We start from the raw sequence: 9,979 nt of genomic DNA, 5'->3' as shown, positions 1-9,979 counted from the left end.
GCAAAATCAAAGCTTGCACAGAAAGATTCAACTTCTGTAATTGTGCAAAATAAAACTAAAATGCAGTCGCCCTCACATCTGAGGGTGGACAACATTAGCTGCGTGACCAGTGGACAGATCACTTTGCTTCTCTCGACCTCGTTTGTAAAAAGGATATTAGCCTTGTCTATCTTACAGGGTCTGTCTTACATGGTGTCTTGAAAAGCAAATAAGATGGTGAAGTGTAAACCTCATCTCGGTGTGGAACAGAGGATGGGAGTGGGGGTGAGGGATCAGAAAGGAAGGGAAAAGGGTCTTTCAGGGACCAATGCTCTCGAGGTAATGAAAATCAAAGAGGTTACACTAAACTCAGAAGCATAAAGAGATCTACCACTGCCACCTCCTGTCTTTGGGACAAAAAGGGTTCTCTTCCCAGCTGACAGAATTTTTTTCTCTCAACTACATATATAACCAAATTTAACTGTAAAATTATGAGTTGAGAATGCTGAAAAAATTCTTTACTTGTAAATGTAATAACCACAAAACTATAATTAGGCTTAAAGATTAGAGATTTATATCTACCACATTTCAATCCAAATCAGGAAAATTTAGAAACAGTAGTACACAGAATGGCTTACTGTAGGTATTCTTTACCATGTTGACATAGAATAATTTGCTTTTGCCTTATCGAAAATTAAATCGTGTTTTCTGCATTGATGGAGGGTATGTTCCTGAAAGCCTCTCATTCTTAGCTACAACAGGCCCTCTTAAGGTCCTTCTTCACGTTGGTTTTGTGACACTCTTGCTCACTTGAAAAGGTTCTAGAGCACTTGCAAACTCAAATCCAATCAACTCTTTAAAAAATCAAAGAAAAATATTGGATCAGAGGTGAGCTCATTAGTGTAGTTAAAATTTGGCAACATTATCTGGCCAGTGTGTGAAAAAAATTCTTGGTTTCTTGCGTTTGGTGTTTAATAAAAAGGCCCCTTACAATGACTGGCTGAAAGTACCTTATCTTCTTTGTGCTACATTCAAGAAAGTTTAGTCGTGGACTTATGAGACAGTGTCTTTCAGCAACAACATTGCAAAGACAGATACATTGCAATTTTGCAATTTAATATGTACTCCTTTAAGAGCTGACCACACTACATAATCTTAAATAAAATGTCTTGAATACAAGTCTTCAAAAAGGTAACAAGACTGTAGAGTGAAGATAACATGTTTTTTTTGCCTTGATTTGCGTTTCCAGGGCTGTTAGCACGTTAAGCACTGTTGTGGCAGTTTTTTCCCTGACGTGCTCGTTAGTTGTAGATATCTGGAATTCGAAGACTCACCAACCGGAAAAATGAGGACGCAGACTCAAAGGATGAGGTAAAACGATAGGATTTTTTGAAAGCGCCAAAATCCAGCTCTCTTGCGAGATGGGTTACCAAAAGCGAGATGCACTGAGTAGAAAAAAAGCTTTTATGTTTTTATGCAAGTTACTAGTCTGGCTGGCAAACATGGTATGATGAGACGTGATTTTCTTATTCGTTAAAAAGTTTGCGCTTTTTGGATTTATTAGCACGTCTCCAGCCCGTGGCCCAGGACGGTGACTCAGGTTCCAGGTAGGGTATGGCCTCGAACCACGCGTTCCTACCCTAGACTGACCTGTTTTAACTTTTTAATACCTACACATCATCACCTACGACTTTTATAACACTGCTAACAAATCCATAGTTAAAGATACCGATATTTCACACAAAAGCGTCCAGCTCCTCCGAGGACCCTTTGGTTGGCCCTAAAAAGGGCCTTTGGGATTGCCACACATTAAGCCTGCAGCGGCGGCTTAGCCTCCGAAACCGTAGAGGGTGCGTCCCTGACGCTTGAGGGCGTACACCACGTCCATGGCGGTGACCGTCTTGCGCTTGGCGTGCTCCGTGTAGGTGACCGCGTCCCGGATCACGTTCTCCAGGAACACCTTCAGCACCCCCCGGGTCTCCTCGTAAATCAGGCCGGAGATGCGCTTGACCCCTCCCCGCCGTGCCAGGCGCCGGATGGCCGGCTTGGTGATGCCCTGGATGTTGTCTCGCAGGACTTTGCGGTGGCGCTTGGCGCCGCCTTTACCCAAGCCTTTGCCACCTTTGCCTCTCCCAGACATGACTGCTGCGCCTAAACACTCACGTGGTGTCACCTGCGGCCACTGGGCCCTGATATACGAGCGCGCCGGACCGGATTGAACACCGCTACTTCGCACACGCAAGCGGCCTCGCCCTCCTCGCCCGTGGCCCCCCTCCTCCCTCCCCCTCGCCGACGCCCCCTAGCGGTCGCCCTGCGACACAGGCCAGGCCCGCCGAACCAGCGGCTGTTTCCCTCTCGGTCTCCCCATCCGTGAGCTCGCCGGCGGCCTTACACGTAGGCAGAGAGGAAAGGCCTTTCCGCCGGGGGAAGCCCTGAGCAAGAGCAGAGGGAGTCCAGAGACGCGAATGGCACGAGCGCCCCGGCGCCGGGTCTGATCCCGGCAGGACCCCCCGCTCCCCAAACGTGGTTACTGAAAGGGCAGCGAAGCACATCTGGTCACTAGACTGCCTGCGGGACGGGCAGATCTCCAGAGCAGTTCCGGAAGGGGCGGCGGAGCACATCGGGTCGCTCGACTGCCTGCGGGACGGGCAGATCTCCAGAGCAGGGGCACTTGGGATCGAGAGGGAGGAGGAGGTCGCCATAATGCCCTAGTTAGTTTCTATTTTGGTGTCGTGCGGCCTGGCATTTTCACCTCACCCAGGAGAGATCAGATTCTAGGTAAACAGGTCTCACGGTACCGCTGAACCTCAGGGACGTCAGTCAGTCCAACGCACTGTCATTCGAAGCTCTGCTGAGAGCAAGATAGACCAAGGGGTCTCCTGTAATTGTTTCTAGACCCCCTGTAATCGACCCTCGTTCTCAGCCAGGATTCATTTCACACATTGTGTCCCAACTGATGGCTCCACATGGAGCTCCAAAATTTAATGAATTGGGTGGGTTTTGCAAGAAGACATCCCCATATTTAGAGTCATTACCGGAAAAAGCATGTTCATTACCAAGGCCTTCTGTAGGCGAATCCACAAGAACGTAGTTTCTGCATCAAAAAAAAATTTTTTTTTTTGAGAAATATTTATCAGTTTAAACTTACATGCCTTTTTTCATCTCTCCTTTGGCTCTATCTTCTATATGCTAATGAATCCCAAATCTATATATTTATCCAGACTTCTAGGCTCCAGACATGTAGATCTATTCTCCTGGTGGTCCTTTAGCCATTTTAAACCGAAAATCTAAAATCTCCAAAAATCAAAATATTTAAACGAAATCTCTAAAATGTAACTTTTATGGGAGCTGAGAAGATTCATTCTCTTCTCCACCTGCACCCCTTCCCTGTCCATGGAATGGTGGCACCATGCATCACATGTCAAACAACACCCTGGAATTCACAATAGATGTTGAAGGGTAGAATATGCTGCCCCAAAATATGACTGTGGCAGTTTCGGACATCTCAATTCAAACTATGCTGCTTTGGTATATTGATTATTTTGAGCCATATGCACTTGAAAAACAGCAAGTGCAGGGATGGGCTTTCTTTGAACTCCCCTCATATGCCTAGAAAGAGCCACCAAAAAGGAACTCAATTATGTGGGCCTAAGGATTCAACTGACGAAAGACTAATTGAAAGGAACAAAGCATACAAATTTTAATATTTTTATGTGAACACAGGAGTCTTCAGAAGAAAAATGAAGACCTGAAAAGCCTGTTGGGTCCAAAAGTTTATATATACCTTTTAAAACACCAATACATTCTGGGGCTTGGGCTAGGGACAGTAAATTATGGGACAATGACTAGGATATATTTGAGGAAACGCATGGAAGGTAGGAGTTATTTTAATAGGTTGGTTTCTGCAGATCAATTTTGGCATCGACTCCCTGTTTCTGAAAAGAATGTTCGCTTCCTGGTACTGAGAGGGAACTTTTCGAATGGGAATTTTATGAGCTGCTTTTCAGGAAAAAGGAGCAGGTCAGAGAGCCCTTCTTGCACTTGCCATTTCTCAAATGCCTTCAGCTCAAAATCAATATACTAAAGTGGCATATTTGGGGGTGGCATTCTGCACCCCATCAAATTCTTAACTGCTATAGGGAGGCAAAATTTTTCCTCTATCTTCTTAAGATTTTTGGCTGGGCCTGAGTATTAAATTGACATAAGACAGATTCACAGGAGAAAGAATATGCATTTATTTAGTGTAAGGAGCAGTTATCAAGTTGGGTGTATACACTGCATTAGACACGAGCAGTAAATCAGGAAAATGTAACAAGACAGAAGGGCTCAGGTTAGGAAGGGCATTAATGGTAGAAAAGTGACCAGGAAGATAGAGTTAGTTTAACAATGTTTGTTTGTATGGATTACTCTCAGCTTTGACCTTGGTGATGGCAATGTTATTTTCCTCCTTATAAAGGTGGGCATCTTTTACGTGGAGGTTTCATCTCCTGCTTTTAGGAAGAAAAGGGGAGGTCGGACAGTCCTCTTGCACCTGCAATTTTCCAAGTGCCTTTAGCTCAAACTAATCCTTATGCCAAAATGGCATGTTTTAGGTGCGGTTTACCTGACATTGATGGGGGTCAGGGCACGCTACCCCAAAATATGTCACCTTAGCATATAAAACATTTTAAGCTTATTTTCTCAGTGACAGAAGCAGGTAGGCCACTTTGACTTTCCCTGGGACCATCTCCCCTGAAACAAGTCATTAAACCATCTTATAAGAGATGTCCTTCCTATGCCCAGAGGAAAGGAGAATTATCTTCACAGGAAAAGGGACACACAGAAGAATCCTAACACACAGGCCTTGCTGTTTCCCCCAGGTTACTATACTCACCTCAGGCTCCTTAACCTGTCCCATTTCTACGTAACTGCCCACTCTTCATTAAACCTAGCATAAAAATGCTCAGGTCTGTTTCTTTGGATCTTCATTTCATTATGAAGGTTGCTGTGTCATGTAAAACTTACATTAAATAAATTTGTGTATTTTTCTCCTGTTAGTCCTTGTCAGTTTAATTTTCGGATCCAGCCAGGGACCCTAACAGGGTCGAGAAAATCTTTCTCTCCTATACTACCCTTCACTATACAGTACAGGCAGCAGTGTTAAGGATGGGCAGAAAACCTGGACTTTTTATCCAATGAGCAAGATTTTGAGGGAATGAGTTTAATCTCAGAATGGGGTAAGGAAAGGATTTCTAAATCCTATGGTTTCTCAGTCTGGTCCAGGGCTACAAGCCACTCAAGATGAAAGGGATTTAGGCATATGGCCTGACCAACCCACAAACCAAAGATCAAGTCTTATATTGGTGGTACCTGAAATCCTGGGGATACTTGAAGTTAAAGATTAAACACAAACTATCTTCCTGGGACATATAATTTTAATTTGGTCCATTATTTTTGTATTAAAAACAAACACATGCACATATAAAACATTACAACCCTAATAATTCACTTCTTAATATTTTCCTCTGCTGGCTCATTTCCTATGGTTAATTTTAAGCTTCTAGTGCCTTTTTTTTTCCCCCCTCACAGAACCAAATAATGAAATTGCAGTGTTCATTTTTTGAAACTGCAGATTCTCATTATTAGTGGTGAAAGAAATTTCAGAAATATTAGGAGAAAAATATCCCCTCTTCCCCACAGCTGCAGCAAAGCAGGGGTTCTTCTGCATTATAAACTTACTTCTGATACAATGATGTATTGAGAAACTGAAATATCACCCCTCTATCATCCAATGTGGAGACTGGGTGAAACCGAAGTAATAGGAATCTGAATTCTGTTATTAAAAGTGACTTTGAAGGCAACCATACATTACAAACTGTTATAGTCTGAGAAGTGCTACCTATAACTTAAACGTTTACTATTCTGATTGATTATCGTATCTGACTTATAATTAATATTTAAATTGACATCTCTTTTCTGAGAAGTAGAAATTCTTATACAATTTTTTTATTAAGCCAGAGGAAGACTCTTGAAATGTTCTGATTCTCTATGTTACAAAGGTAACATAGATTTTGTGATTGTTGGATTCTATATGAATATGTAGCTTGAGAATCTTTTTTCTTATTTAAATGAACACTTCCATACATCATGGCTATGGGTACATACATTAAAAAAAAAAAAGGTAAAAACCCAAAAACATTGCAAAAAATGTAACACTTGGGTGGGCTGCTTTGGGCTGTCATCTAGATCCCATAGGTAGTTTCTTCTTCTGATTGGAATACTTCGGTGGATAAGTTTGAGAAACACTGACTGATTTGATTTTGTTTTAAAATGTACCCCAAATCTGATGAAACTGGAAATCCATTATAATTTCATCCTTTTGCTTTAGCATATTATGTAAGCCTTGTTACTTATCTAGGACAAGCCATAATTTCTTTGCAACTCAGTTTCTTTATCTGTAAAATGAGGAAAATAACATCTACTTCACAGCTGGGATTAAATGAGATAGTGTATACAGAAGAATTTTTAAATACTGAGTAGTGCTCTTTAAATGTAAGGCATTATTACAAAACCACTATAGGAAGGGGGAACAGCTGTTCACATCAGGCACAGTTTTACATGCCGTTTTAGATCTTTTCCCTAGAGAGATTTCTGCTGCCCAAGGGAACTCTCGAAGATATGAAGATAAGAAACTTCTACATTGTGTTTAGTGTTCCAGAAATCCCCTCAAAATTGCTTATTTTATTTTAACTTCAACAAGAAGATAATTCAAATTGACACCCTCAAAGTAAGTTTTAAGCTTTTGGGGCCTGCTTTTGTTCTCAGGTTTGAGTTTTTATAAAGTTTGCATGCAATGCTTTCAATCAAATAAGCATACATTTAAAAGTTTTATATGAACTATTACAACTTTAAGCATTGATAACCTTACATAAATGTTTTATGACATGCAACTTTCCAAGCAATACTTCAAAGCATGTGAAATAACTAAAAGGCAGAGGTCCAATTTCCTTATAAAGATATGAAACGTTTAAGCATTAGAAAACACCTATTGAAGGACATACGCTAGCACTCAGTAATCGATGAATAATTTATTTGCTTTTAATCTATTCACTATTTGTAAAGGAGAAATTAGTATTTCCGGTCTTACCTTCCTTGCCTTAGAAGCCTTTCGTCTAGGCTCTAATTGGCCATCAATAAGTTGAGAAGGAGGGTACCCTATTTCAGGGAGAAAAGCCTACAGAAAGGAAGAAGGCTCTAACTCTCCACGTAGGGAGAGGTCAGCACACCACTTAGTCGAATCTCGAAGTCAGATACACGTAACTTCAACTTTTGGTTTCTTCAACTATAAGTGTTTTGCTGAACCTCAGTCATAAGGCACTTAGCGCGGAGTCAGACGCTAAATAAATCTGAGCTATGTGAAAGGAGTTAAGTAACTTGTAACTGGAAATGATAGGCTGAAACCTAACTCATGTTTGTAATTCTATGTAACCTGTTAAAATATAAATCTCAAGCATACAAAAATACTTTGTAAATTGCCTTCAAAAGTTACACCAATAATTTAAAGGAAAGGTCATTAAAAAACCGCCTGTGATCTATAAGATTACAGAAAAACATGGGAAGGGGGGGTAATAAGGAAGAAGATTAGCATAAGAATCCTGTCCCCAATAAATAGGATTGAATTCTAGCCAATAAGATAACAATTCTAGAAAGTCCTAGTTTTTCTGGCCCAATCAAGACAAAGCTATGTCTATAAATAAGGCTGCCTAGGGTTCTCGAAATGAAAGATCAACATCATGGCTCGTACTAAGCAGACTGCACGCAAGTCGACCGGTGGCAAGGCCCCGCGCAAGCAGCTGGCCACCAAGGCGGCCCGCAAGAGCGCGCCTGCCACGGGCGGCGTCAAGAAGCCGCACCGCTACCGGCCGGGCACCGTGGCGCTGCGCGAGATCCGCCGCTACCAGAAGTCCACGGAGCTGCTGATCCGCAAGCTGCCCTTCCAGCGCCTGGTGCGCGAGATCGCGCAGGACTTCAAGACCGATCTGCGCTTCCAGAGCTCGGCCGTCATGGCGCTGCAGGAGGCCAGCGAGGCCTACCTGGTGGGGCTGTTCGAGGACACTAACCTGTGCGCCATCCACGCCAAGCGCGTCACCATCATGCCCAAAGACATCCAGCTGGCGCGCCGCATCCGCGGGGAGCGGGCCTAAAGCATGCCATCTTAAGCAGACGACCTTAAAGGCTCTTTTCAGAGCCACCCACGTTTTCATGAAGAGCAGCTGTACTACTTTGTTTTTCGGTTAACGTTAATTCTATTACACTGGTGTTAGTAAGGGGGTGGAGGAGAGTTAGCACCTGGTGCCGAGGCGGTTATGGAATCCCAATGATCGAGGCTAGAGGGGAAAGCGGAGGCCAAATTACGTACGTAGTTTTGGGTCAACTCTGCTTTCACGTCCTGGTTTAAATTTTGATTTAAAAGTACAGGGCGCCAACCTTGTTTCTGTGCCGAAAAATCTGCATGAGGATGAAATCCGCCCTTATCAGTCGTTTGTAACGTTCCGAGGTGATAGTGGAAAACGTAAGCACAAATCTGAATAACGAAATTGACACTTTTTGAAGGTCGATAATAACCCGTTTTCGACTCGATTTTAGTTACTGCAACTAAACCGGATGTTGGATAAAATTCTCGATCTCCAAGTAGTTCGCCGGGATTCTAACTGATAAAATGAATGGGGATAAACAGGCATTGTGCTGAGTCATGAGATGAGTAAGATTCCAAGGACGGGGCGGGGATGAAGGCGAGTTCCTTTTTAAATATTAAGCCTTTTCCGGGCTTGTGCTTAAAAATTATACAAATCCAATTTTTACTTTAGCATAATACAGGCAGCGCAAACAAATTGGAACTTCAGGGAAATAAGTACCTGGAGTCTAAAAATGTGAGCTGAGGAATGTTTCGAAACAAAACTTTCACAAAGTACACAGCAAAACGATGCAAAAATAGAAGTTAACTTATCTTTGGCTGGCGCTTCAGTCTCTTCTGTACACAAATCTACAATTCGAAGTGAAAACAACAGAAGATCCCTAAACCGTTGAAACTATCACTTCACATAATTTACTGGTTAGTGTGAAATGGAACATTTTGATTGGCTAACAAGATTTCTGTTCTAATGACCACTAAGGGAGCCCAAGCAGAATCTTATTTACATGGGCTCCACCTCTATGACGACACTGCTAGATGTTAACCAATAAAAATTTAGTACTGTGCCAGTCCTCATTTACATACAGTCTCTATAAATAGCGTGGAATCAACTGCGTTGCTTATAGTTGCGGTCGTTTTTTGCAGCGTTTTGCCGTTTCTTTGTGTGAAAATGCCAGATCCAGCAAAATCTGCTCCGGCTCCCAAGAAGGGCTCCAAGAAAGCTGTTACGAAAGTGCAGAAGAAGGATGGGAAGAAGCGTAAACGCAGCCGGAAGGAGAGTTATTCCGTTTACGTGTACAAAGTCCTGAAGCAGGTTCATCCTGACACCGGTATCTCGTCCAAGGCTATGGGCATCATGAATTCTTTCGTCAACGACATCTTCGAGCGCATCGCCGGCGAGGCCTCCCGACTGGCGCATTACAACAAGCGTTCGACCATCACGTCCCGGGAGATCCAGACGGCCGTGCGCCTGCTGCTGCCGGGCGAGCTGGCCAAGCACGCCGTGTCCGAGGGCACCAAGGCCGTCACCAAGTACACCAGCTCCAAGTAAGGGCACGCAAGGAACGCGACAAAACAGCTATTTTACCCCAAAGGCTCTTTTCAGAGCCACTTCAGTTATCGAAGAAGGCGGCTGTAAGCACCTGGGAGGTTGGTAAGTTTTTGTTTAGGTGGGATGATCCCATTGTCACAAATACATTTGGACCTATGACTAGGTTGGAATTGAGAAAGGTTCCTCCGGCTGTTAATTCGAAACCTGTAGCTCATTGGTGCCACCTGGTGGTACCGCTCTAGCTGGTAGAAGTGCTTAGTTCTCTACTACCTAATTCT

The 9,979-nt window shown here is 43.2% G+C and overlaps 3 protein-coding genes across 4 annotated transcripts in view; 2 read left to right on the top strand and 1 right to left on the bottom strand.

The window, feature by feature from the left end:
* Positions 1-8,213, top strand: part of LOC102889931 (histone H3) — a 19,347-nt gene extending 11,134 nt beyond the window's left edge. The window contains exon 2 of one of the 2 annotated variants that reach the window (XM_025052185.1): positions 7,781-8,213. In XM_025052185.1, coding sequence (XP_024907953.1) covers positions 7,781-8,162 — 382 coding nt within the window. In that variant the 3' untranslated portion in view covers positions 8,163-8,213. Of the gene's footprint in view, positions 1-7,775 lie in introns of both variants that reach the window. The other variant, XM_025052184.1, reaches the window with a different exon arrangement.
* Positions 1,748-2,166, bottom strand: LOC102898108 (histone H4). The gene has a single exon (XM_006919715.3). It carries the CDS (start codon positions 2,117-2,119, stop codon positions 1,808-1,810), a length of 312 nt encoding a protein of 103 aa, XP_006919777.1. The 5' UTR covers positions 2,120-2,166; the 3' UTR covers positions 1,748-1,807.
* Positions 8,214-9,264: 1,051 nt separating the features above from the next.
* On the top strand, positions 9,265-9,769 carry LOC102898359 (histone H2B type 2-F). Its single transcript, XM_006919716.3, has one exon. The coding sequence runs from the start codon at positions 9,321-9,323 to the stop codon at positions 9,699-9,701; it is 381 nt and encodes a 126-aa protein (XP_006919778.1). The 5' UTR covers positions 9,265-9,320; the 3' UTR covers positions 9,702-9,769.
* Positions 9,770-9,979: the final 210 nt, after the last annotated feature.

This window comes from Pteropus alecto, unplaced genomic scaffold, assembly GCF_000325575.1.
Source record: "Pteropus alecto unplaced genomic scaffold, ASM32557v1 scaffold106, whole genome shotgun sequence".
NCBI lineage: Eukaryota > Metazoa > Chordata > Mammalia > Chiroptera > Pteropodidae > Pteropus > Pteropus alecto.
This window is presented reverse-complemented; position numbering and strand designations above follow the sequence as displayed.

Coding starts and splice junctions, on each gene's coding strand:
- LOC102898108 (XM_006919715.3), bottom strand. CDS start 2,119: ATGTCTGGGAGAGGCAAAGGTGGCAAAGGCTTGGGTAAAGGCGGCGCC.
- LOC102898359 (XM_006919716.3), top strand. CDS start 9,321: ATGCCAGATCCAGCAAAATCTGCTCCGGCTCCCAAGAAGGGCTCCAAG.